General features: G+C 44.0%; 3 protein-coding genes across 7 annotated transcripts in view; 2 read left to right on the forward strand and 1 right to left on the reverse strand.

Annotated features, from left to right (window-relative positions):
• The window catches only part of LOC111068472 (uncharacterized protein CG43427), a 76401-nt gene that overhangs the window by 8656 nt on the left and 40349 nt on the right, over positions 1-27396 (reverse strand). For all 5 annotated transcript variants that reach the window (XR_002607179.2, XR_002607178.2, XM_022357958.2 and 2 more), the window contains exons 6-10: positions 7656-8125; positions 6018-6224; positions 4340-4482; positions 4047-4203; positions 1416-2807 (exon numbers count right to left, since the gene is read on the reverse strand). Coding sequence is in view for 3 of the 5 variants with exons in the window: in XM_022357958.2 (XP_022213650.2) it covers positions 1416-2807; positions 4047-4203; positions 4340-4482; positions 6018-6224; positions 7656-7769 (2013 nt within the window). In the remaining 2 variants the exon portion in view is untranslated. The remainder of the gene's footprint in view (positions 1-1415; positions 2808-4046; positions 4204-4339; positions 4483-6017; positions 6225-7655; positions 8126-27396) is intronic.
• On the forward strand, positions 17072-17729 carry LOC111068432. Its single transcript, XM_041595136.1, has 3 exons — positions 17072-17139; positions 17188-17514; positions 17568-17729. The coding sequence occupies exons 1-3, from the start codon at positions 17074-17076 to the stop codon at positions 17727-17729; spliced, it is 555 nt and encodes a 184-aa protein (XP_041451070.1). The 5' UTR covers positions 17072-17073.
• Positions 19309-19973, forward strand: LOC121404783. The gene is made up of 3 exons (XM_041595137.1): positions 19309-19383; positions 19441-19758; positions 19812-19973. The coding sequence occupies exons 1-3, from the start codon at positions 19318-19320 to the stop codon at positions 19971-19973; spliced, it is 546 nt and encodes a 181-aa protein (XP_041451071.1). The 5' UTR covers positions 19309-19317.

Below are 27396 nucleotides of genomic sequence, written 5' to 3' on the forward strand. Positions count from 1 at the left end.
TCCTCTTCGCTGGGCTTCTCATCCAACTGCTGGACTTTCTCCTGCCTGTAGCCATCGCAGCGCCTCACCAGATCCTCGCTGACACTCTGATAGCCAGTGGAGGGCCGTGGCGCCTTGGCCACATCAATCTTATCACAGGGCAACTCCTCAATGCTCAACGCCACCTGCTCGAGGTGCTGGCGATCTTCTGCGGACAGCTGGAGATCTTTGGGTGCTTCTCTGTCGAGGAACTGCTGGCACAGAGCCATCTCCACGGATGGCGAAGTGGGCCGGGACGAGGCCAGCTTAAAGAGGCTCGACTCGTTGGGCGAGCAGACCTTCAGGGCCGGCATCTCACAGGGCGAGGAGGTGTGCAGCAGCAGGGAATCATTGGGTGCCAGAGGATCAACTCTCCCTGCGGAAGGGGGCAGAGTGGGCGCTTGGAATACTTTGCTCGGCGGCGAGTGCACAATCGCCCTGGTCTGTCCCACCACTGGGGCATAGTCTCCGGAGCTGCGATCCACCACATCCAGCGAGGGCAGCTCCATGTGCAGCCTTTTGTTGGGCTTGGGCGAAGCCGGAGGCGTCGTGATCTGTGGTATGCGACTCCTGGGCAGAGGCCTGGGCGATGAGGGGACCGGTACCGGTACCGGCACCACCACATCGCTCGTCTGGCTAAAGCAGTTCGAGAGAGCCTTCACGGTGTTGGGCTTGGGCAGCTCTTCGGGATGAACGATAGTCACCGGAGGTGCACACATCACCACCTCTGGTGGGGGCACCGTCACAGGCGGTGGCTGCTGCTGCTGCTGCAGTTGCTCGACTCTGATGTTCCGCCTTGGGGGTGGCGGAGGCGTCGGTGGCTTCTCCAATTGCCTTGAATTGAATATCTCCACACGACCATTGATGCTAAACTGCTGGGGAGTGCTCGCCGCCGCCGTGGGGCTCATGGGGGAAGCTAAGGGACTGTTCTGTGGCCTCGCACTCGTGGCAATCCTCACCGCCTTGGGCGACATGGGGGGTTTGCCCATGGGACGTGGTATTTGCGTGGGACTTGGTGGGGTTGGGTGCACTGGTGGTTGGGTCTGTTGGATCGGTTCAATGGGGCTTGGAGTGGGCCTGGTAAAGTCAAAGATCTGGGTAAACTGACCAGGAGAGGTGGTGGCCATCGGTTCGGCGACCTCTTTCAGGTCCTCGTCATTTTGAAAGGTTTCCTTGAACATTTTAAGCAAATTGCGATGATGGACCATTTCATTCGAGGGCTTTCTACGCAAGTTACAATTGGCGGAGGAGGGTGAGGGATTCGGATTTGGATTTGGAGTGGGATTGTGGCTTGGGCCAGGTTTGGACACCGACACCGACACCGCTGAAGCAGCTACTACATCAACATCACAAGGACTTATCTTAGCGGAATCGATAAAACTGTTAGTAGAACTTACACTAAATTCCATGTCCCGCAATGGAGGAGCAGCCGCTTGAGTTGGAGCTGCAGATGGGGCAGCAGACGGTGCTGGAGCAGCAGATGACGACTGTGCCTGTGCCTGTGCTTGTGCCTGTGCCTGTTGCTGCGGCAATGGCGATGGATTCAGATCGGTGAGCTCATCGAACTCCGCTTCGATTTGGTTGACCGCATTGGCAGCCTCCTCCAGCTGTCGTTCCTCGATGGCCAAGGCGGCAATGGCCGCGTTCAGTTGGAGCTGCTGCTGCTGCAGTTCCTCGCTGGTGTCCTCCTGAATGCCGCTGTCATCGTTGGTGGCTGTGCCTGTGCCCGTGGGTGTGGCTGGGGGCTCCTCCACGATGAGTGCTGGCGGAGGAGGAGCAGCGACTGGGGTCTGTTGTTGCTTCGGCTTCGACTTCTGGTGTGGCTGCTGCTGCTGCTGCTGTTGTTGTCGCATGCGCTCCTCCTCGCCCCGCATTATCTCCAGCTGGCGGGCATCTATGAGGGCCACCAGCGGTGGCTTCTTCTGCTGATCCTCTTTGGTAACGGACTGCTGGAGGCTGTTCAGGCGCTGCTTGAGCGGCGGCACAGGCACATCCACACTCTTGCTGTGGTTGAAGGCGTTCCGCTGCTGCTCCAGGCTCTGCATCCGATCCCGGATGCTCGAAATGTCGCCGGAGAGTCGCTTTATCTCCTGTTTGGCCTGCGGCTTCGAGCCGTTCGAGGCTCCACCGTTGCCGTTCGTAAGGCGATCGCGCAGCACCACCTTGGGGGCGACGGGTGGGGCTCCGGCTCCGGCACCATTGGTGGCTCCCGACTTGGCCTGCTCGAACATCTCCTTGCGCTTCGATATGTCCACCTTGGGCACATCCACCTTCTGCTTCTCCACACCCTCCTGGGTGTCGCTGGGCGAGGTCACCTCGAAGCCGCTCAGCCGATCCTCGATCTTTGATCCCCGTCGCGTCGGATAGGCAATCGTCTCTCCATTCGAGGACGGGGATGAGCTCATCTTTCCGTTGGCATTGGCATTGGCATTCCCATTGCCACTGCCATTGCCATTGCCGTTGCTGCTGGCCCGTTGGACACGCTGCTTATAGTCCTGAATCGCCCCCTCGTACGTGTACTCGCACGGATCCGGCGAACTGGCCGGCGCCGTGCTCGAGGATGTGTCGTAGCCGGGCGAGGAGATGTACTCCCGCATGGCCCCCGCACTGGCCGCCTTCGATGTGGTGGGCTGGCAGCTGGCTCCGTTGTTTCCATTGCTGCCATTGCGGTTGATATGATTCTGTTGCTCCTCGACGCTTCCTCCAGAGGCACAGGCAGCGTCCGCGCCAGCCCCAGAGCCAGAGCCTGCTCCTCCAATGGCCCTGTCCAGCTCGGCGGCATTGTCGCTCTACGGAAGGGAAGAAAGAGAATACATTAATATAAAGAGAATAATGTTCAGAAATTGGTGGATGGGAATAAGATGGACAAAGGATCTGAACGATCAGCGGTTGTTGGTAGTTAGTTCTTCGAATCCTAAAGTATTTAAACCCCATTAAACCCTTTTCCTAGGAAACAGATTCAACAGTATTTTCTTCCATTTTTGTTTTGTACGAGCATCTGGATTCCATTATCTACTGTCCGGAGATCCCTATCTGTCTATCTATGTACTCCCTCGACCATAAAGCTGAAGAAGATGTACTTATTTATTTCCCGAGAGTTTTTCCCAAAGAAGTTCACTTTACACTTGAAATTTAATTTCATATTACTCGCTTCGCTTAGCTTCCTTCTATTCCATCCACAATCAGACATACTCGTACTCGTACTTGTGCCCTACTTGCTCTCTTACCCATTCTACACTACTCTCCTGCCCAGTAGTTTCCCCATTCAATTTTCCTTTTTGGCTTTTCCCTTTCTGTGATAACCCCACCTAGTTTTCAGGGGTCGTCGAAGCCGTGAACCAACATAAATTTGCAGCATTTTATGGCTGGATTTTATAAGCTGGCGACAAGCGCGTCCAATTGCTCAATCCCCGAGACACAATTTCCCACTCAATCTTCAGCTTCAATCGGAATCGGCTCTTCTGTGTTCCATTCCATTCCGTTCGTTTATTATTTATTATGATGATTTGATTGTTGTTTGCGTTTTGTGCGGGAGCATTTGATTAATAAACTATTTGTGTTTATTAGCCCGCGTCGCTGGCAAAACACTTTCCAACGAGGCTCCACAGTACACAGTACACAAGCCTCAATCCCCGATCCCCAATCCCCAATCCGCAATCGAAAATTGAAAGCTTCGTCGGCGAAAATGTTTATAAACGATACGAGTACTTAATTGTTAATTTGCTGTAATTGTTTATAAACGTTTTGACACACCACCAAATGACTCTTAATGATGTTAAATAAATAACTAAAGCAGAAAAAACAATAAGAAAATGGTACATAATCGCACTCGTACTCGTACTCGCAGATGGTACATATACAATAGAAATAAAAGCTAGCTTCGAGTTTAGAAATTGTGCTAATGATGCGATTGTCAAAGCCATTGCCATGCCATTGCCATTGACCCCGTATTTCGGGGTCGGGGTTGGTGCCGGTCCCATCTTAGTGGTTGGTTGGTTGGTTGGTTGCTTGGTCAGTGGAGTACTCACCATTACACTATTATTGTCGTAATCCTCGGATAGACTGCTCTTGCCGCTGGCACTGCTCGTGCCGATGCCCAAGTCGCTCAAGTCGTTCGCCTCATCCTCATTGTAGACGGCCAGGGAGGCGAGCTTCACACGACCCCGGGATCCACCACGTTCGGCCCTAAACACCGGAAGGATATTCACTTGGTTACTATACGAGTATATTTGATTCATGGCTCGGCTCCAACACTTTCAGCACTCGAAACGAAACTGAAACTGAATCTGACACTCGAGATTCCAACTGGGGTAACACTTGCCTCTCCTCCATCATTTCGGTGAATGTCTTCGATTTTCGTCGCGTCCGATCATGCTCCTCCAGCTCGAGTTTCTTCGTTTCCACCACTCGATCGATGATGTGCTCGACACGTTTTCGCCTTGACGATTTCCAATTGTCAAGGTTCTGTTCCGTTTGGTTCCATTCATTATTTTCATGTTGTTTGTTTTGCATTGTTGGGAAGAAGAAAAAGGTAGAAAACGGTAGCGAAAGTTAGTATAGAAAATAAATAAGGCAATGTCTGGGCTCGCGTTGTATTATTTTTTTTATTATTGGCTTTGTCGATGTTTCATGGCAGTTGGAAGTCGGGAAAGAGCAAAAGTTTCTTTTGATGGCAATTAAAAAGTTTTTGCCTCAGCTACGGCCCTACGTGACACAAAGGTAAAATGTGGCTACCAGACGCATGAACTTTGCTCATTCTCATGCTTCATCGTCATCGCCAGCTCGTTTATACTTTACTTTATTTTTGTACGATTATGGCAGAGATATGGGAGAGAATTTTGTGTAATCAGTTGAAAGCATTTCTCGGATCCGAGAGATGTGCGCATCTGTAAAAAGAATCTACACACGGAGCTATCTTCGGAGGGGAAATTCCAATACATTTATCAGCCCGAGTATTTCTCGTTCATGTTCTTCCATTTCCTCATTGGCATTCAACAGTTATTGGAACATCCGCTGAGCCAAATACTCGCACTGTACATACATATATAGATATATATCAATATATATATGTATATGAGAAATTCTATATTTAAATTTCGGCCTGGAACTTTCATTCGATTGAAAACTTTTCGCATGAGAAACAAAACAGCAACGAGCAGAGCAGCCAGAAAACACTTTACACAATCTTGAGAGACCATCAAAACGGCATTTGGACTTGACTTCCTTTCCCATCGCTGGCCAAGTCAGTCGTCCCCCCGTTGCCCAGTTGCCCAGTTCCAAAACGTTGTACGCATTTTAATACGATTTTTGATTTTGTTTTTATGTTGTTTTGGGACTTTACTCGTAAAACAAAAGTTATGTCTGGGAGTCGCGCAATCGATGGAACACCATCATCCATCCATCCATCGCATCCATGTGGGGGATTGGCAAAGCGACTGAAAATCCATTTCAAATGCAGCAACTGCATCGAAACAGCTGATTAGGTAATGAGCTGTCGTACAGTCACGTCAAATGGCGGCATTTTGTTGAGGTTATGAGGCAGACAGCAAACAAATTTGCATGTAAACCCAACATTGTGCAAAGAAAATAGAAGAGTGGGGGGAGTGGGGAGCGGAAAAAGCAGCCAAATGTAATAGTTGTGATTATGCAATGCCAATATCGTTATGTCCGCTAACGTTTTGGCGACGTGCACTGGAAACTGGAGCGGCCATAGCGAGCCATGTGCCCCATGGGCCTGGTGCCTGCCTGGTGTCTGCTGTTTCGGTGTTTGGTGCCATGCCCAAGACACTCATAGCTTGAGTTTACTTTTATCTCAAGAGTTTCCCCCTCGAACGATATGTACAATATATATACGAAACATTCCCTGCGATTTAGAAATTTGTCACGACTTTGTGCGAATGTGTCAACAGTTTGGACAGCGTTTCGCTCTTTCTCTCTGTGGGTATCTGGGTATCAGTGTGATATATGGGATAGATATACAGACGACTAAGACTACTCACATTCTGCCACTCCTCGGGTTCCTCTTTCTGCACCTCCTTCAACTTCTTGACCTCCTCGGCCTTTTTCAGCTGCTGCTGGGCCGTCTGATATAGATTGCACGGCTTGATCTGGACAAACTGCATCGGATTCTTCGATGGAGGCGGGGGCGTAGGCTTCGTTACGCGCGCCTTGGCCACATACGATGTGGGATCCGGCGATGTAATGGACTGCAATTAAACAATAACAATAATAAAGTTTTATTTTCTAATTAGCATAAATTGAAAATAACGAGAGGGAGAGACAGAGACGGAGGGCGGGGGCACCAGAGGCCAGATAAAGATCTAGAGTCAAATGCAAATGTCAGCAGCTCTCAGATGTCCAGGGTGTGTGGAGTCATTGCTGGAACTGGCACTGGGACTGCCACTGGCAGTCTGTGTGGGCAGCTCTACTCGTTCCTACATATGTCTGTATTTTTTCGCTTTTAAATCCTATTAAGTATTTTGCTTATTAAGCCGCTGCTGCCTTGAACCGCCTTTAATTGCATGAAATATTCAACCGGGACTTATATGGAAATGCTGATTGGCTAAAGACTCGCAAATAGGTAAACGGAAACCTTGGATATCGCTTAAGAGTCCTTCTCCTAAAGTGGTGTGCCGATTTTAAGGGAATTACTTAACATTTTCGAAAGTGCTTGTAGATTCTGTGACTCATTTTTCTTGGTGATTAATTCAGTTGGCAAAAATACACATTCATTTGTATATGTATGCGCCGAAGGGTTCGATAAGTAAAGGTGTTTTTGGCTGGCTAATTTCTTTTCTGAAAGTCTGGAATCCATGACACATATTTCTGGATGATAAAAACAAAATTTGCCAGCCGATCTTCAAGAAAGTTCTAATAGATTTTGACATTTGGGAGGAGTAAAACAATAACAAGAATCAATAAATACCTTATTGGTCGAGCATAATTGTTATTGCAATTCTCTGGCATTCTCTTTTGCAGCACTCGCTTTTGCGTGTCGAGCACGCCATGTGGGAGCATTGAGAGCTGCTTTAAATAATATTTCTGTTTAAGAGAATCAATTTTTGCGATATTTATAAGAACATTTCATCCACTTTTTCGCTTTTCTCTGTTCCTCAGTATTTTAGGTTCTTATTCCACATATTGCTGCCGCTCTCTTCGGATTGGCTTTTGCTTTCAACTGTTGACAACACCTAAGCGATTTCCCGAGCGCATTTCAAGTGCTTTGACCCACCCAGCCACCCAATCACCCAAACAGACCATACCAGACCACTCCACTCCACACATTTATAGGCAATAACTTTGTGTGGCAAAAGTCAAGCGTCGTCGGAACACTTCCGTCAACGAGAAGCAGGGCAGACCTCAGACCTCAGAGCTCAGACTTAGAACCAGAACGAGGCCCCACCTCAGACGATGGATTCCACACTTGACTGCGAAAAAAGAAAAGCGAAGGCAGAGGAATGGAGTGGAAAATGTGGCTCATGCACGGGGTTCTATGGTGAGGCAGTCAAGTGATTTTGTTGGGAGTTCTGTTCTGTGTATTTGAAACCACTGAAACTTGCAATACTCCTGCTGAAATCTATTAATATAACCCCCAGTCACAGTACACAATCGTAGGGTTTAGTTGATGGTAAACTCACCGATTTCCTGCCACCACAACCATTTGTGTCGCTGCCATTCGTGGAGGTTGCCGATGTGGACATCAGATCCTCGCTGCCTTCCAGCATCATCGCATCCTGTTCGATGCCCTCCATTTTCTACTAAATGTTATGTGGAGCCTGTCTTCTCTGCTGTCGCTTCTTGGGCGAATTTTAGCTTTCCGCTTGGTACTCCGATTCCGGCGTATTGGTACTCCAGCAATGCTATGGTCTGTGGGTCTGTGTCTGTGTCTGAGAGGAGAGTAAGAGATGAGCGCTGCTCACATGGCCGCAGCGCAGCGGCGGACTCCTACGCGGGGTTTGGGCCTTTGGTCAATGCCTCAACATGACAGTGGAGCATCAATATCAATATCGATTTCAGTTTCAGAGGTGTCAAGTGTTGCGCCACCGCCCACGCGCCTCAGGCCTCAGGCCTGTGGGCCCTCAAATGCGGAGGTGTCCAATTTCATTAGCTGCAAGATAAAATGTACAAACTTATTGAATACTGACCACTGAATATGAAATGCAGCAAATGGTTAATAGAGTGTGTCTGGAATGCGTGCTGGAATAATTTAAAAGCCATTAACCCAAAGTGGACCCGAGACCCAGGCCAGGCCGGGCAGGGCAGGGCAGGGCAGGTGTCATCGGTTCGGTTAGCGTAACTTGCGAGTAAGTACTAGTGGCTTCTTCGCATAAGATGCTGAGCTACTTTCTGGCATCGCAGATCCGTGAGGGATCTATAAAAACTCTCAAGCATTTCCTCAACTGAACAATGCTCGAAAAAGCACATTGCGTACTTCAATTAACATTCATCAAAGTGCATCCATAAGATGCTTTATCTAATTGTGCAACTCTGTTTGTCTCTGTATGTCTGTCTGCCAGAGTGGATGGGATGGATGGATGGATGGATGGGATGGATGCCGCCACTTGCCACGACTCCACGCAAGGGGACCCACACGCTGGTATGCGGGTCAATCTTATAAACTTCTGCCACAGTCATCTCATCATCATCATCGTCGTCATCGTCATCATCAGGCAACATGCAACATCCCCCATCCCCCATCCACCATCCACAGAGTCATCCTCCGCATCGTACGTCATCCATTTGTTTGTTTGTTTCTTCTTTTCTGTCCGCCAGTCAGCCAAGCCATGTGACCCGGTATTTTTCAGATCGTTTTGCTACGCTTTTCATTCCCTCCTACTAATTAATAACTATTAAGTATTCTCTTTTCCCCTTCGGGTTGGGTCTTGGCTCTTGGGCTTTCCTGTAATCGAGCTTGTTTATTAATTTTTTATGAATGCATCTCACATCCCAAAGATCTTTAGAAAGTCGGGTTCGAAAGGGTTACACTCGGTTATACTTATACTCGTGTGTGGAAAGAAGCGGGTGTTTGCCAAGGGGTTGGCGGTTTTATCTGTCATGATTATGCGGCTAATATGACAGCTGATAAGTATTAGGCATGCCCACGGCTTCCTGTGTTATGGAAACGGAGCCAAAACGAAACGGTACATCATCTGTGGATGTCTACGGAGATCGCATCCCCCACCATTACCATTAGCTCGAATTTGTTCATAATGTTTCTGCAATCAATTTAAATTATCAACGGTTTGTCAGAAGGAATTCTCCGATCTGTGATTTGCCTGCGATTGCTTCAATGATCATCAACATCATCAACAGCAACTATTCTGCATGAGTGTATCTTCTTCGGATTGTGGCATCTCATGTCAAATTTGATCAACACATGTGCCAGCGTTTTTCAACACTTCAGGCATTCAAGTGGAGAAGACAGGCAGACGCAAGTGGAGATGGAGGAGACGCGACAAGACACTCCAAAGATCAGGAGGCACGAGGCTAATCAACATGAGCATTCGCATTCGCAATCGCAATCGCATTCGTTGTTGAATGCTAATTTGCATATAAAATGCAACAACCAACAACAGCCAACAGCAACAGCAACAACAGTAGATCTACACGAGTAACAGATAACTGCAACTAAAAGCCAAACAGCAATTAAAGCAAAACTTTCAAATTGTAATAATTAAGCACGGGTCTGTTGTGGCCTCTATGTATGCATGCTTAGGTATAGTCTACAATATATAGTGTCTCTGTTTGTGTGGAGGTTTCAGTTGTAGAGCGGCCCAAGTCGCCTAACGCCTAACGACAGCTCGACAACAACTTAACCACATCTCCGTGGATAGCTATAATGACTCGTGCGCAAATTGCAATAATTTAAATTTAACAGAAAACTAAACTTAGGTTTAACTTTTACATAAGAGACTCTTGGCAACTTTCTCGGCAACCAAAGACCAGTGCCGAGACGGCGGCGGGGCTTTTGCTTACTTAGAGCGGAGCCCCGACGCATTAGCCATAATTATTAAGCGAACAAAATGATAATTAGATAAAAATGGCCACTACAATACAAGAAAAAGATCAACGTCAAAGTTTAGCCCCTCAACGGCGGCGCCAATACAGAGAGAGGCACAGATCAAGTCTCGAATCCAAGACGGTAACATAACACAGAGCAGAGCCAAGAGCACCGCGAATGGTACATATACTCGCAGTATTCCGCTAACCCTAGCCTATCCACATCCACTGGCCACTAGCCACTTACAAATTGTATCAAGATGTTTTTGGAATGGATCGAGGCGCTGAATTAATTGATAAAATGGCGACGATCATGGCTATGACGATGTCTATGACGCTGCTAATGCCCAGACCAAAGACAGAAAGAGAATTCTTTCAGAAACGAGTGGTGTGGTGCGGCGCGTAAATGCCACGCAATTGTCTTTGTTCTTCTTGTCTTTGAGTCTGTCTTTTAGCTAATTAGCGGCAACAGCAGTTAGAGCTTCAAAGCGGCAGATATCTGACGCTGGCGGCAGCATTGCCAACATCAAAGACCAAAGAACAGACCAAGGCAGAGTTGCATTTGGATGGTAAACAAGGGCAAAGCCTTGATTCGATTTGGGGACATGTATATATAGCGAGGAATCACTTTATTACGCTACAATTATGATGTAGAAGCTAAGAATATCACTCTTGGTGTATGCCAATCCAATCTTTCTCAACGGCCTCTTCTCAATCCAATTGAATGGTCAGAACTGCCCATATCTCCCAAATGAAGCTTCTATCCAAAGATCTCTATCCTAAATTACCATAATCCCGAGGCACTCTATCATAACTATAAGCTTCCTTCGCTCCTCCGCTACTTCGCTACTCAGTTCATTGTTTGACAACGCCTAATGCGAAAACAAACAAAACTCTGTTGTTGTTCAGGGGAGACAACGATCATTGTCTGCCGACGAAGACGACGACGAACAAACAATAACCGAAGCGTTCTGTTAGAGCAAAATGTCTAATTAAATATTTATCAGGGATTTCGATCGAGAGAGGGGCCACGGCAATGCACTGCAAAGGCATGCCAGGCCAGGCCCCGTATTAACTTATCAGGCAAGTGAAATCTAGGCAGAGCCGAGATTATAATGCAACTATAGATGGAGCACTACTATATGTTCCAGAACAATGGGTCGGGTCTGTTTTTAGTGTTTTTAGTGGGGAAACTACTACGCACATCAGATACTTACCCCGAACCGAAAGAGGAAGAAGAAGTAAAACAAATAATAATAACTGTAGTCGCCGCTTAGATAAGAGAGGAGTGCACGTTAATGATCTATCTCCATCTCTCTCTCTTTCTCTTCCTCTGCGAACCACATTAAAATGGAGCTGGCGACACTTTCCGATTCGGTAACGAAAAAAGCAAAAGTGGAGCACCAGCCAAAAGTCGGAGACCGATGTGGATGTGGATGTGGATGTGTTGACCAGGTGAAAAGTGGCATTGTAATAAATGTTTAACGTGACTTTAAATTAAAATTGTATTACCCGAAGCTGAACACGAACACGAGCACGAACTCGTCCACAGCGTTTGCGCTCGTAGTTGAAAAGTGTGAAAAAGAAAAATCACAAAGTAGGATGGAGGTGGGAGGCACATCATCACTGACTGGTTGGGTCTGCGGGAGATGGAATGGGATGGGTGTCAAGCTCCGTTAGTTGCCGGCCAGTGACACTAATGACATTCAAATTGTTGCGCTAAAAGAAGCCATAAAAAGCGAGCGAGAAAAGCAGCGAGAAAACAAATCAAAGCGTAGTCCGTGTGACACCGAGAAAGTGCGCCCGACCAGGCCTCGGTCCAAGCCCCGATCCGTATCCGAATCCGAATCCGAGTTGGAGGCGTGCAATTGAAAGTGTCGCCATTTGTTTTGTGGTCGCCGATGTGCAGCCATCACTCACTCACTCAAACTGAATCCCCATATCCATACCCATACCCATGCCCATCCCCTCTCTATTTTCATTCCAGTTCATGTCGTGGGTTGTGGGTTGTCTCATAAATAAATGCGCTTCAATTGTAATATGTATCCAGCAGATACGAATATCAGAGATACATCAGATGACAGGCCATGCCATGGCATGCCCATAGAGCATTCCATGCCACCAAGCATTTCATTTGACGTTTTCACTTGTCCAGTGTTGTGCAATGACAATCGAATGGGCTGACAATCAATGGTATTTGAAGTATATGTAGAGAAGAAATGTACGCCAATGTATTCCGATTGTTCCAAGAGATGCACGATCTCTTTTTTATCTACTAATGAACTTTTTCATGAAGATAAACTAATGAATCGCAACTTCCCATGATGAATCGGATTAAATAATGCCTTGCACAATCGATGTCTTGATAAGTTCAATTTTATACCAAATAACAGATAAATAGTTCCGATAACTTGATAACTTCCCATGATTTTCCTATTGCTCCTAATTGTTCAATAGTCTGACAATATCCTTCTTCCACATTCAATGTCCATATAAATACATATATTTAAATTAAATGTACCTCAACAAAATGAAGATCAAGCATTTCCATCGGCAACAAGTTGAATATTCAAAAAACATTGCAATGAGCAAACAAATCCCCCATGAACCTGCTTTCAAGTGCATTTTGTGTGCAAATCGAAAACTATTTTTGGATCCAGCATTGAACATGGAAATCACCACAGAAAAAGGGGGGAAAACTGAGAAATATTTCGATGGATTCCATGATAAAATGCATATTGAAAATGCACATTGGAAATCTATTTTTAGTCTTTTGTTGTGTGTTTTCTTGTGTGCATGCGGTGTGTGTGTGTGTGTGTGTGTGTGTAGGGGTTTTGGCCAGCTCATTTCTTTGATTGCATTAATTGAAATATTTCTCAAGCGTGGCCAAGAAAAACAGCCAAATGGAAAGTGAAGTGTGAAGTGAAGGCTCGACTTGGGTCTTGGTCTCCATCTCCGTTTCGGTTTTGGGTTTTTGGTATTTGGTCTTTGTCTTTCATTGTTGCCTTTCCAATCACAACAGCAGCAGCAACAGCAGCAATAGCTACAATCTTTGTATTTTAGTGGTATAGTCGTATCATTGTACAATATCTGGGCAATTATCACGGTGCCGCAGTGCGAACTATTCGACAATTCGACACGCAAAATTGTCAGTTCATTAACATTTCAATATCGATAAGACCCGCAATGCACTTTCGCTCCTCAGAGCAGAGCAACCAAAAGATACAAATCAATGCCAATCGAAATTGTATATCAGAGTATCAGTGACTGTATCTGTATCTGAATCAACACTCTCGAGTACGATCTCCATCTGGGCATCTGTGCGGAGGTACAGCCTCCGACAATGTCAGTTTGTGTTAATAATAGTTATTGACTTATCATGGCACATTCTTCTGGCAGCCGAAACCGGGTGCCAATTTGTAACTGTTTGCTTGTGACATGCATGCCTCCATCGCTATCTGCAGCTCTATTGAAAGCTCTTTGTGGCTACTGCCATCTCCATGTATAACTCTGTCTCTGTCTCTATCTCTATCGGCGCGCCTCGGGGCAACAAATTTTGCACAAATCAGCAGGAAAATTGCGAAAAATCAAGCAAATGAAAGGAAAAGCAGCCAAGCCACAGTCCCGAGCCAGAGCAAACAATATACTGCAGCATTTGCATTCTAAGATACAGCGCTCTGGCGGCAATTCGATTTCAATTTCAGAGTACTTGTATCTGTCTGTATCTTGTATCTGTCCATGTATCGGTTAGTTACGCTTTCAGATACATTACATGTTGGGGCCAACTGCTGTGTTGAGCTGCCTGCAATTCCAAGCAAATTGTTTTGCCTTCAGAGCTCCAACGGAAACTGATCTCTGAACTCGAATCGCCTCTCGCTTCATTAGCTCTCAAACGCCCCCCAGACCCCCGACACCACCAGACCCGAGCCAATGTCAGACAGCCAAATTTCTTCATTAATAATACCGTCTATACTATACGGACCATACAGACTATTCGGACTGGGAGGCTATTTAATCAATCCCTCGACCTGGCACACGCTCACTTTTCGGCCTGACCCATTTCGCGTGCCAGAGCGAAAGATTATTTTATTTGCATTCAAAATGAGTTACATGTTAAAAATTTTAATTTGTACACACCCACCAAGAGTCAGAACTCCAGAGCCGTAGAGCCAAAGAACACGCCCCAAAGACCAGCCCCAAAAAATTACGGAAAAGATTGCCAAGAATATTCTGTGTGGCTGAAATTAATATTTCATACATGGACAACGTTTTGGGGTTTCTCATGAAGAGTATAAATCGAGTTTGTTTCAGGGCGTGACTGAATGTTTTATTCAAGTAAAACAAAGTGAAGTTACCAGACATTGATCTTTTTTGAATGGAATATTCTGCCAAAGGAGAACCACATTTAATAGTCGTACGCGTATATGTTTATACACATCATCGTATTCTCACAGAGTGCTTATTCGCTTATTCGATCTGTTAACTCGATCTGGCGTATAACTAATGTACCAATTATACATATGTTTTATCATTCATTCTGATAAAACTTCTGACAATTGAGAATAATATTTAAATTTCTGGAATTCCATTTGGGAGTGATTTTATTTATAAATACTCTGCATGGATTAATCAATTTTCCATTAGATATATTCTGTCGAGAGTATTCACAGCCATTCACAGAACATGTTTCGTATTCGTAACCTTAACTTTGATCTCTTTGTATCGAGGCAGAAGCACAACAAATTGAAGCATGCGTAGGCTCATTTTTTGTACCAGTGTTTTTGATGTTTTGAGGCTAATGTCGTCGTTTGTATGGGCCATGGTTTGTAGAATCCCACCTCAACGGGTGGGTGTCCGGTTGCCAGAAGAGGAGGCAGCAGCGGACACAGTAGAATCGCCATTGACTGACTGGATAAAGGCCCAACCCAAACAAACCAGAGACTAAACAAAACGAGGCAGCTCTCCCAATTATTACCCAGGTTCCACATGTGTGCCGCAGATGCAACAGGAACTAAATAAAACTTTGGTTTTAGTGCGCCTCGCTGGCCACAGAACAGAATCAAACCCCCCACCGATCCGTTTATTGTTTGGGGTAATCATTTTCAATGCTGGAGACCCGAGCCCATGGCTTCGTTAATTGTTGATCGTCATTCTGATGAATCGGTTGGGTTCTGATTCTAATATTAGCTTGGAAAATGCCAGAACATGTGAATGTGCTACGTATTCGAATGGTTTTCAAGTCAGCACAGACTGAAGATCGTCTGCCGATGATATACACATATACATATGGAAGTACCTAATGGAAATGGTCGAAATGGCATTGTCATAAATTTAGGATCAATTGAAAAAATTCTAGTAGAATATCAAATATATAAATATTATATTATGTTATTATTAGAAATTATAAATTATTAAGGTTTCGACTTGAATTCCCATCCATAGTTACTTTTTCTTTGCTCGCACTCAGAAACGCCAAGGCCCCTGGTTCAACGTCCTCTCGATCCTCTCTAAGAGAGTCTCTCAGCACTCAGCGCAAGGTACAGTACAGTAGTGGAATAAGACAAAAGACAAGAATAACGGCCAGAAAAGCCAAAGAGACAAGGCACATAAAAATGGAGTATACGCAGTCAGCAGAGGATCATAGCCAGAGTACAATCTCGTAGTCAGTTCGAAACGTACAGCATAAAACGTATAACAATTACAATCTATCCATCGATGCCTACAAAAATAATGACTTATTTTCCGAACAATTTTAATGTTATATTGATTCGTTTGAGTGAGCATTCAAACTTAATCTGAAATAGCTATAAAGTAGTACAAAGTTACACCGGAAAAAAATATTAAAGCAACACCATGCGAATTTGTTTAATATTCAACTACTGCTAGCCTGTAATTTTTCCATCGATCATACATCTATAGTAAGTGCTGCAATGTATAATGTATAATCTACATTATAGATGTGTAATGACATTGTAGATGTAAACGTAGATAACAGATGTAGCAAAAAAAATGTAAAATGTAAATTTTTTTTTAATTCTACATAAATTATAAGCTCACAAATTTATATACTGACTAAGTACGGGTATAGAAGTAGAGTCGCGTCCACAGAAGCGACTTACACGTTGCTCCTCGTTTTTTTTTTTTAACAGTTCGAATTATTGATTACAGAGTATTAGAAAATGCATATCCCGGGGTGGAGTTTTTAATGGCTTTTATCGAGGATGGGCTACTACGCCCCTATTCCAATTATTTCCTTTAATTAAGATACTATCGATGTTCTCCGGAAATTATTTAAGCAAAGTGAAATATGATCATAAACATTTTATTGAATCTTTCATGCGGCAAAATGTAAATTTTGTATATCTGGTACTGAAAGAGTTTTGGGGTATATTAGATTCGTGTACATGTGTTTAACAGCCGATAAAGTAGGTATATATGTATGTAGGTATGTTCTTGATAAGCATGAATAGGAAGCTGTCTTAACTTAGTTTTTTGAATGATCTTTTTTTGTAAATAGTCAAATGATTCGTCTAAATCAATCGGATCGGGCGACTATATCATAAATATATTGTATGTATGTACGCATGATCGGTATGGAAAACATTTTTCTTTCTTCTTTTACATAGCTTCAAAAGATTTGCTTTAAATCGGATCACTTTTTCGTATTGATACCAGTGAGACTAGGAAGCCCACCGAGAACATATATTTCTCTCTCTTGAACTTCATATTTTTCCAATAAGCCTTTTTATTGCTGGTCTGACTAACCTATAAGATAGTCAAAGTGGAATACAGCCACGAGCATTTAGAAGGCCAAACTTAAATTTTCAAAACATAACGATATACATATGTGTACCATTGTGAACCGTTTCCATTAAAGTCATCCGGGTAAAGTCAAACGGATACACAGAGAGATATACCCTTCGCTACCCTCTGAAAGGTTATAAAAATTGACTTTATTTTGAACAATCAAAGCTACTCGAGCGGAATATACTCTGGCTAAGAAAAATGAAGTCATTGCGGTTCAATTCGCATTCTTTTGTCAGTCGATAAGGAGCAATGCAGCTAAAGCTAGTATTCTGTGTTCTATTCGTATCACTTCTAACTTCAGTATTCGATTTAAATGTAAATATAGCCTAAAACTTTCTGTGCACTAATTCCGAAATTTATTAGAGTTTACAGGATGCGGTCGTTTTTAAGTTTACTAACGCCGTCTGTGAGAGCTACAACAAATCCTGGATCGTGTTCCACAACTATCGTCTTAAAGCCGTTGGCCGGGACAAGGTGCTCCTTAACTTGAATGCCACTTTGCTACATCCGGCCCAAGGTGTAACAATACGTGGAAGGATTTTGAAAAGGGCAAACGGCTATAAGCCTTGGCTCTTTGACATGACCTTTGATGCATGTAGATTCATGCGACAGCAAAACATCCCAGTTGTTTCACTAATCTACGGGCTCTTCAAACAGTTTACCAATATTAATCATACATGTCCTTATGTGGTAGGATATACAAAATGTTTGAAAATCAACTAAATCTAAAATTTCGATTACAGGGTCCAGCGATTATCAAGGATTGGTATCTGAATCCCGAACTGTTGCGTCTTCCCTTACCAACGGGGGAATACATGCTAGCCTTAAGGTGGTTCTTTGAGAAACAGCTCGTATCTGATACGAATATAAGTTTCGTGTTCGTGGAAGATCTCCTGAAGAGCTAATACTTGGAAGTACCTACAGCAGATCCCTGAAGATCCAAAGATACATACCATAGAACACAAGACAATTAAAATTACAATCAATTATTGTGCTGATATGATAGTCTCCATTGTTCGACTTGTCGATTATAGAATATTAAGAAATGCACATCCCGGGGTGGAGTGTTTAATGGCTTAAGTCAAGGTAAATTTTATTTATTACGCCCCGATACCAATTATTTCCTATAATTGACATACTATCGATGTTCTCCGGAAATGATTTAAGCAAAGTGGAATATGATCATCAACATTTAATTGACTCAATTAAATTTCATGCAGAAATTTAAACAAAACGTGTAACTCTCAAATGTTATTTGCGACCAAGAGCTAAAACGGTGCCTTCTCATGTGTTGCTCAGTAGTCTCCTCGGACTATTTTTGATATTGAACATCAATTTTAACGTAAATTATATTATATTATATATACATATATATAAATTATATTCCACAATATTCTAGTCTGAAAATTTAAATATTTTATTTTGTTTGTTAGAGCTTTAAAAAATTCCTTGGTAGGGTTCCACAACTGATTAATGGCAAAGATATCCATTCCACTTGCTTCAGTAGGCTACAGGCTATTTGATTAACATTAATCATACATGTCCCTATATAGTGACATTTGAAAAAACCGTTTAAATTAACATATAAAATCCCATTGCAGGGTTCACAGGTTATAAAGGATTTTTATTTAAAAAAACCCGACTTGTTGCGTCTTCCCCTTCCGACGGGGTATTACATGCTGTCGCTACGGTGGTTCCTTGAAAAACAGCTCGCAGCTGATACAAAGGTGAGTTTCAAGATCGTAGAGGATCTCCTGAAGAGCAACTAAGGAAAACCGTTTGTCTATTCTATACGAATAAATGAAGAACATTGGGGCTTATCAGGCTGTCATTTATACTCGTATTCATTTACAATGTCACGGTTCAATGGCAAACTTTAAACCAAAACTTAAATCCGTTTCGAGGCCCGGCCCGACCCAAGAAGACAAATTACGGCCATGTCTATTTCGTATTCTTCTCCCTTTGAAAAATGTTTACAAAACGCAATTTGAGTGCAGAAAATAATAATAATAATAATAACAATTTCGTAGTCAGTTCATGCAGAGTCCTCGTTGAACACCTGGCTTTTGAATATAATTAATGCTAGCGTGCTGCATTTGAGCTCATACTTTTAGGATATATAGAAACTGAGTACCATTAGGCATTATTTACATTAGCTTAATGTATCCGAAAACTTAATATATCCAGAGTTATCCAAAATAGTTAGATCGGTTTTAATTACCTCTCATTTTTGCTTCTGATACCGAGGCATTATATACCCTTGTAAAGCATTTCCATGAAAGCGTATCATTTATATTTTGGGATCCGATCACTAGTATGGACAGATAAATGAACACACAGACAAATGGACATGTCTATACCCTCTGAAATTGATATTCATATAAATTGAATTTTAATTGAATGAACAAAGCTGTTCGTGCGGAATGAATTCTGGCTAAGAATATTAAATCGCTGGGATTCAGTACGCATTCGTTTGTCGTTCGATTAGGAACAATGCAGTCCAAAGTAATATTCTGTGTTCTATTTGGAATATTTCTAACGTCTACATTCGATTTTAATGTAAATATACCCTAAAACATCCTGTGATACAGGTTCTGCACTAATAAGAGTTCGCAGGATGCGGTCGTTTTCAAGTTTACAAACTTCGTCTGCGAGAGCTACAACAAATCCTGGATCGTCTTCCACAACTTTCGTCTGAAGGCCGTTGGTCGGGACAAGGTGCTCCTTAACTTGAATGCCACTTTAATACATCCCGCCCAAGGTGTAACAATACGTGGAAGGATTTTGAAAAGGGCAAACGGCTATAAGCCTTGGCTCTTTGACATGACCTTTGATGCATGTAGATTCATGCGACAGCAAAACATCCCAGTTGTTTCACTAATCTACGGGCTCTTCAAACAGTTTACCAATATTAATCATACATGTCCTTATGTGGTAGGATATACAAAATGTTTGAAAATCAACTAAATCTAAAATTTCGATTACAGGGTCCAGCGATTATCAAGGATTGGTATCTGAATCCCGAACTGTTGCGTCTTCCCTTACCAACGGGGGAATACATGCTAGCCTTACGGTGGTTCTTTGAAAAACAGCTCGTATCTGATACGAATATAAGTTTCGTGTTCGTGGAAGATCTCCTGAAGAGCTAATACTTGGAAGTACCTACAGCAGATCCCTGAAGATCCAAAGATACATACCATAGAACACAAGACAATTAAAACTGCAATCAATTATTGTACAGATATGATAATCCCATTGTTCGACTTATCGATTACACTACTCGACAAAATTGAACTTTATTTCCCGTTGTAGACCAAAATGACTTTTTCTGATACATTTCGGGATATACAAATTTTTAAAGTACTATGTTTTTATACCCGTACTCAAAAAAGAGTTAAGGGGTATATTGTATTTGTGTGAAAAGTGTGCAACGCAGAGAAGAAAACGTTTCCGACCCCATAAAGTATATATATTCTTGATCAGCATCAATAGCCAAGTCGATATAGCCATGTCCGTCTGTCCGTCTCTATGAGCGCCTAGATCTCAGAGACTAGAAGACTCATGTGATATCCCACTGCTACAAGTGTATTTCAAAATTTCGCCCCGCCCCCTTCCGTCCCACAAAGGACGAAAATCTGTGCCAGGCACAATTGTAAAGATACGATAAAACTAAAAACGCAATATCGTAAAGAATGACCATATCTACCAGATTGTAATTATAGCCAGAATGAAGAATTATTTTCAGTTAATTCCCCCGCCTCCTTTAGCAAGATACACGCTACTCATTCTCTTTCTCGCTCGCAGACTCTGCCTCGTTCAGTGCGCGAGTGCCCGCGAGCGGAGAAGATGTGGAATCTAAATGGTACATCTACATGTTAGATGTAGAATATACATTGTAGGTGTAGATCTAGATAACAGATTTAGCAAAAAAAAATGTAACATGTAAAAATGTCGTAAACTTCTACATATGTAAATCATAAGCTCTAAAATGTATATACTGACTGAGTACGGGTATAAAAGTCGAGTCGCGTCCCCAGAAGCGACTCACACGTTCCTTCTCGTTTTTTGTTTGTTTTAGGGTTATTGTAAACAATTATCACAGACAATAAAGTACAATTAGTTAATTACTTTGTGTGGAAAAAGCTGATGAATTTGAAAATGTTTTATCTACGAATGAAAAAACAGCATGGAATTCACTCCGACTGGTTACAACAAATTTGCTTGGTAACAGCAAGAGTGATGATTACGTTAATATCTTTTAAGACCTAATTAAGAACTATGAAAAAATTGGAGCCAACATGTCACTAAAAATCCATTTCCTGCACTCCCACTTAGACTTTTTTCCGACAAACCTAGGAACGTTAGTGATGAGCACGGAGAGAAATTTCACCAACAATTTAAAGGTATGGAGCGACGGTATTAAGATGTTTGGAATGAGAATATTTTGGGCGACTATGTGTCGACTCTCATAAGGTAATCTGATTCTAATGACAAAGGAAGACAGCCAATTTACCATTTTAGAAATAGTAAAAGCAGGAACAAACCCAACTAATCATAAAAATAAAAAATTCTTTATTTTATTAAAACTTACTGAAAACGAGAAGGAACGTGTGAGTCGCTTCTAAAGACGCGACTCTACTTATACCCGTACTCAGTCAGTATTTACATTTTTGAGCATATGATTTTCAGAATTTAGAATTAAAAAAAAAAATTTTACATATTACATTTTTTTGCTACATCTGTTATCTACATCTACATCTACAATGTATATTTTACATCTAACATGTAGATTATAGATGTACTATTCATATTCTACATCTTTTCCGCTAGGGGTTGCTCGCGCACTGAACGCGGCAGAGTGTGCGAGCGAGAAGGAAAATGAGTTTCGTTGTCGTTTGTGGGAGGGGGGGCAGGGGAAGCAACTGAAAATTAATTTCGTCATTCTGGCTATAATTATGATCCGATCTAATTCAGATTAGATCCGGGGCCCAGAGTGCGATCCTCCAAATCAGCAAGGAGGCAGAGGATCTGCTGTACCCCAGATTCGGGAAGATGGCGTGGGGCATGGGTAGCGTATACCTCCGCCTCAAAAAGCGCCACCCCGAAGACAAGGACACGCACACCCTGCAGGCAGGCGAGGTGGAGAAGGACCTCGGTCTGGAGTCCATCGTGGAGGCCGCTCAGGGTATGGCGCTGGACGACTCCGAGGAGGAGGAGGACGGAGACCTGACAGTAATAGTCAACCCGTCGAGTGTAGTTGAGCCAGCCTCCCATGTCAGTGAGGGTGCTGCAGCTCAACCTCCATAAAAGTAAACTCGCGTCGACGGAGCTCCTCATCGCCATGGAGCAAGGGCCCGTCGACATAGCTCTGGTCCAGGAGCCATGGCTTGCCTCTGGCAACGCTGTGGCCGGACTAAAGTCCTCTAACTACAACCTTTTCCACTCACCATCGGTAAGCAGGACTAGAACCGCCGTACTCGTACGGAAGGGCATCCATGCTTACCTTTTGTCTCATTACAGCACTGATGACCTGACTGCTGTGATGCTAGAAAGCGAGGAAAAGCACCTTATGGTAGCTTCCTGCTATATGGCACACGACAGGCCAGCTCCACCGGAAGAGCTAAGGAGTCTGGTGGCAGATGCCAGCCCGAAAGACCAGCAACTTCTGGTTGGTACGGACGCCAATGCCCACCACAGCGTGTGGGGAAGCCCCGACATCAACGACAGAGGTGAGTCACTTTTAGACTTCATACTATCAACTAACCTAGATGTAGCAAACGTAGGGGAGGAACACACCTTCGTAGGTCCCACCTCGTCCAACGTACTAGATCTAACACTCGTAACGGGAAAGAGTACTTTGGTATCTGGCTGGAGAGTCCTTGAAAGACCGTCCTTCTCAGACCACAAGTACATTCAATTCAAGTGCGAATTTAAACACTCTCCGAAGATAACTGTTTATAGAAACCCCCGGAACACAAACTGGGAAAAGTTAAAAAAAACAGTTACTTCAAAGCTCGCGACTCGCCCGGGCACAGTGAAATCCTCGGAAGACATAGAAACGTCCCTAGAGACCCTGTCAAAGGAACTACTGGATGCGTACCACGCATCATGCCCACCCTCGAGAACGAAAAAGAGGACCAAACCACTCTGGTGGAACCGGGACTTATCGCTTCAAAGAAACAACCTCAAAGAATTCTTCAAAATCGCCAAACAGGCGAACGAGGAGATAATCAATGAGGAATACAAAACCCTACTCAGGGAGTACAAGAAGGAAATACGCAGGGCACAAAGAAACTCGTGGAGGAACTTCTGCTCCAATATCGAGACAGTCCCAGAAACGGCTAGACTCCGGAAGCTGCTATCAAAGCAACCTACCATACAGAGTCAGCTGAAGCGAGAAGATGGACAGTGGACTGAGGGCAGTGAAGAAGCCCTAACAGCACTAATGGAAGCTCACTTCCCAGGATGCACCGAGGTTGCTGACGCTACAACGCATCAGGACCTAGTAACTGAGGAAGTGCATCCCCCAACAGGTCTCATATCGTCTAAGAAAATCCACTGGGCTATAGACTCCTTTGCGGGTACAAAAGCACCTGGACTAGACGGTATATTCCCAGCCATGCTACAGGTGACCAAAGACGTGATCACCCCATGGCTCTCTGCAATATACTCAGCTTGCCTGAGCACAGGCTATATCCCTATCCAATGGAGGACCTCGAGGATTGTCTTCCTTCCAAAGGCAGGAAAGTGCAGCCATATGAGCCCCAAGGATTATAGACCGATAAGCCTTACATCCTTTCTACTCAAAACACTAGAAAAGCTGCTGGATCTACACATCAGGAATGATGTAGGGAGACTGATGGTAGAGACGGCACTGCACTTGCTAGTAGCCACCATCGAGAGAGCCCTCCATAATAAAAAGTATGCTCTAGGAGTGTTCGTAGACATATCCGGAGCATTCAACAACGTCACTACGAACGCTATTATGGACCGCCTAGAAGCGACCAACACACATCCCGCAATCAACCTCTGGATAAAGAACCTTCTAAGTTGCAGACGGGTGCAATCAGAGTGGGGCACCGCTTCCCTGGTGAGGGGGGCGCATAGAGGCACACCACAAGGTGGGGTCCTGTCGCCCCTCCTGTGGAACCTGGTGGTCGACGACTTAATAAAGAGATTCGAGAGGAGAGCCCCAAAAATAACAGCCTATGCAGATGACATAAGCATAATTATTACGGGAGTATGTCCATCGACCCTCAGCTCCATAATGGAATCAGCACTCAGGGAGATATGTGAGTGGGCAGGAAAAGTAGGACTCAGTATCAACGCGGACAAGACGGACCTCATCCTCTTTACCAAGAGATACAAGGTACCGGCATGGATCCCCCCGAAAATTGATAAAACCAGGCTGACCCCGAAAACACAAGTCAAATACCTCGGCATAGTACTGGATAGCAAGCTGGCATGGAGGCCCAATGTGGTGGAAAGGGTGAAGAAGGCCACCATTGCGCTATACGCATCCAAGAAGATGCTTAGCAGCACGTGGGGCCTGTCACCCGCTCTAATGCACTGGATCTACATCTCGGTGGTGCGACCGACTCTGCTGTACGGAGTCTTAGTGTGGTGGCAAGCGACAGAAAAGAAGACGTACAACAAGCTTATGGAAAGGACCCAGCGGCAGGCACTGCTCTGCATTACGGGGGCGCTGAGGTCAACCCCAACAAAAGCTCTCGAAACCATAATCGGAATAGACCCCCTGGACATCCACGCTCAACTGACTGCAGGAAAGGCGGCACAACGCTTAGTAGCATCAGGCAATATGTCTCTACAAGGATTCGGGCACAGTTCAATTGGCCGAGACATGACCAGTATATCTGACTACATGATCCCCCAAACTGGCCTGGATGTAAAAACAACCTCATACATGGGACCCGATGATTGGAAAAGGGGTCGGGACCAGACTCAACACCTCAACATCTACACTGATGGCTCCAAGATGGAAGGAGGAGTAGGAGCAGGCATATACTGTACAGACCCTGAGATAAGGCTGTCCTATAAGCTACCGGACCAATGCAGCATATTCCAGGCGGAAGTCTTCGCCATACGGAAAGCGGCAGAGGCTGCTCAGTCTACGGATCGTCCACATGACGTGATCAACCTGTTCGTGGACAGCCAAGCGGCGATAAGATCCATGCAGTCGTCGGCGGTCATTTCCAGAAATGTCTTGGCAAGCAGGGAGGCACTAGATATCCTAAGCACGACAAAGTCAGTGCGGATCTACTGGGTTCCCAGCCACCAAGGCATCGATGGCAACGAGATGGCGGACGGTCTGGCTAAGGACGGCGTCGGGCTGGAAAACGACAGAACTGAGAACGTGCCTGTCTCCCTTAGAACGCTCCAAAGCGATTTAGAGAAACGGGCCGACACACAGGCAAGAAGCAGGTGGAGCAGAACCACCACCTGCAGAACCTCAAAAAATATGTGCAAGGAGCGCAACAGGAAACTCAGCCACTACATACTGCACCTCCCACGGAAGGACTGCAGAATGTTGGTGGGAATACTCACAGGTCACTGTCTGGCCGCGGCACATGCCGTCAAACTAGGCATCACCAACAGTGGCCACTGCAGGAAATGCGAGGAATCCGGGGCAACTGAAACCCTGGAACATCTCATCTGCAACTGCCCGGCCCTCTCAAGGGCTAGGAGAACATACCTGGGCGCCCCGGTACTGGCATCACTGGAAGATGCCTCCAAGAGGACGCCAGGGGAACTGCTAGCCTTTGCCAAAAACACCTCGATCCTTAGGGACTTCAAAACCTCATAAATATTTTCGAAAGGTTCATACACCCCCATCCGGACAACTAAGGGCCATATTGGCCTATGCGTGGCCCCGTGAGGGCCGTCTGGGTTAACCTAACCTAATTCAGATTCGGCAGTCTGGTAGATATGGGCATTCTCTACGATACTGCGTTTTTAGTTTTATCGTATCTTTAAAATTGTGCCTGCCACAGATTTTCGTCCTTTGTGGGGGCGGAAGGGGGCGGGGCGAAATTCTGAAATACACTTGTAGCAGTGGGATATCACATGAGTCTGGAAACCAAATTTGGTTGCCCTAGCTCTTATAGTTTCTGAGATCTAGGCGCTCATCGAGACAGACAGACAGACAGACAGACAGACAGACAGACAGACAGACAGACAGACAGACAGACAGACAGACAGACAGACATGGCTATATCGACTCGGCTATTGATGCTGATCAAGAATATATATACTTTATGGGGTCGGAAACGTTTCCTTCTCTGCGTTGCACACATCCACTTTTACCACAAATCTAATATACCCCTTAACTCTTTTTTGAGTACGGGTATAATTACTGATGGTTGTATGGGTTAAAGCATGAAATCCTATTTTTCAGCTACTTATGGGAAGTTTGACCAGCAACGGACCAGTATCGGACGGTATTTTTTGAGGTAAAATTAGTTTTGAGTCGTTTTGGTCAATCGATTTATCCATCGATTCTTACAAACAATAGTATCGTTACGATACCTTAAAATACTGCAAAAAAGTATCAAATTTGAATTAAAAAGCTTTATATCTTCCAGACGTTAAGCTGCAGCTACAAAGTGTCTGGTCGAATTAATAGCTGCATTTGTTCTATGCAACCAGACATAAGATACTTCAGCCATGTGAAAAATACAAGCACTACCTCTGAAAAAAAAAACATGAAATATCTCAGATTTTAAATGATTCTTAAAAAAAAACTAAACCATCAAAAACCATAATTCTTAAAAAAATTGTAAATTTTAATCTAACAAAAAAAAAATTTTGGGCCACAGCCGAAATTTCCGGTCGACTAGTGTTATAGAATATTAAGAAATGCATATCCCGAGGTGGAGTTTTTAATGGCTTTAGTCAAGGAAGATTTGATTTATTACCAATTATTTCCTATAATTTAGATACTATCGATGTTCTCCGGAAATGATTTTAGCAAAGTGGAATATGATCATCAACATTTAATTGACTCAATTAAATTTCATGCAGAAATTTAAACAAAACGTGTAACTCTCAAATGTTATTTGCGACCAAGAGCTAAAACGGTGCCTTCTCATGTGTTGCTCAGTAGTCTCCTCGGACTATTTTTGATATTGAACATCAATTTTAACGTAAATTATATTATATTATATATAAATATATATAAATTATATTCCACAATATTCTAGTCTGAAAATTTAAATATTTTATTTTGTTTGTTAGAGCTTGAAAAAATTCCTTGGTAGTGTTCCACAACTGATTAATGGCAAAGATATCCATTCCACTTGCTTCAGTAGGCTACAGGCTATTTGAAGAGTCTATTAACATTAATCATACATGTCCCTATGTAGTGACATTTGAAAAAACCGTTTAAATTAACATATAAAATCCCATTGCAGGGTTCACAGGTTATAAAGGATTTTTATTTAAAAAAACCCGACTTGTTGCGTCTTCCCCTTCCGACGGGGTATTACATGCTGTCGCTACGGTGGTTCCTTGAAAAACAGCTCGCAGCTGATACAAAGGTGAGTTTCAAGATCG

This window comes from Drosophila obscura, unplaced genomic scaffold (genome assembly GCF_018151105.1).
Source record: "Drosophila obscura isolate BZ-5 IFL unplaced genomic scaffold, ASM1815110v1 contig_4, whole genome shotgun sequence".
Taxonomy (NCBI): Eukaryota; Metazoa; Arthropoda; class Insecta; order Diptera; family Drosophilidae; genus Drosophila; species Drosophila obscura.

Bases quoted from the DNA above. Each gene is read 5' to 3' on its own strand.
- LOC111068432 (XM_041595136.1), top strand. From the start codon at position 17,074: ATGCAGCTAAAGCTAGTATTCTGTGTTCTATTCGTATCACTTCTAACT. The intron at 17,140-17,187 runs GTAAATATAGCC...GAAATTTATTAG, and splicing joins CTTCAGTATTCGATTTAAAT to AGTTTACAGGATGCGGTCGT. The intron at 17,515-17,567 runs GTAGGATATACA...TTTCGATTACAG, and splicing joins ATCATACATGTCCTTATGTG to GGTCCAGCGATTATCAAGGA.
- LOC121404783 (XM_041595137.1), top strand. From the start codon at position 19,318: ATGCAGTCCAAAGTAATATTCTGTGTTCTATTTGGAATATTTCTAACG. The intron at 19,384-19,440 runs GTAAATATACCC...AAGAGTTCGCAG, and splicing joins CGTCTACATTCGATTTTAAT to GATGCGGTCGTTTTCAAGTT. The intron at 19,759-19,811 runs GTAGGATATACA...TTTCGATTACAG, and splicing joins ATCATACATGTCCTTATGTG to GGTCCAGCGATTATCAAGGA.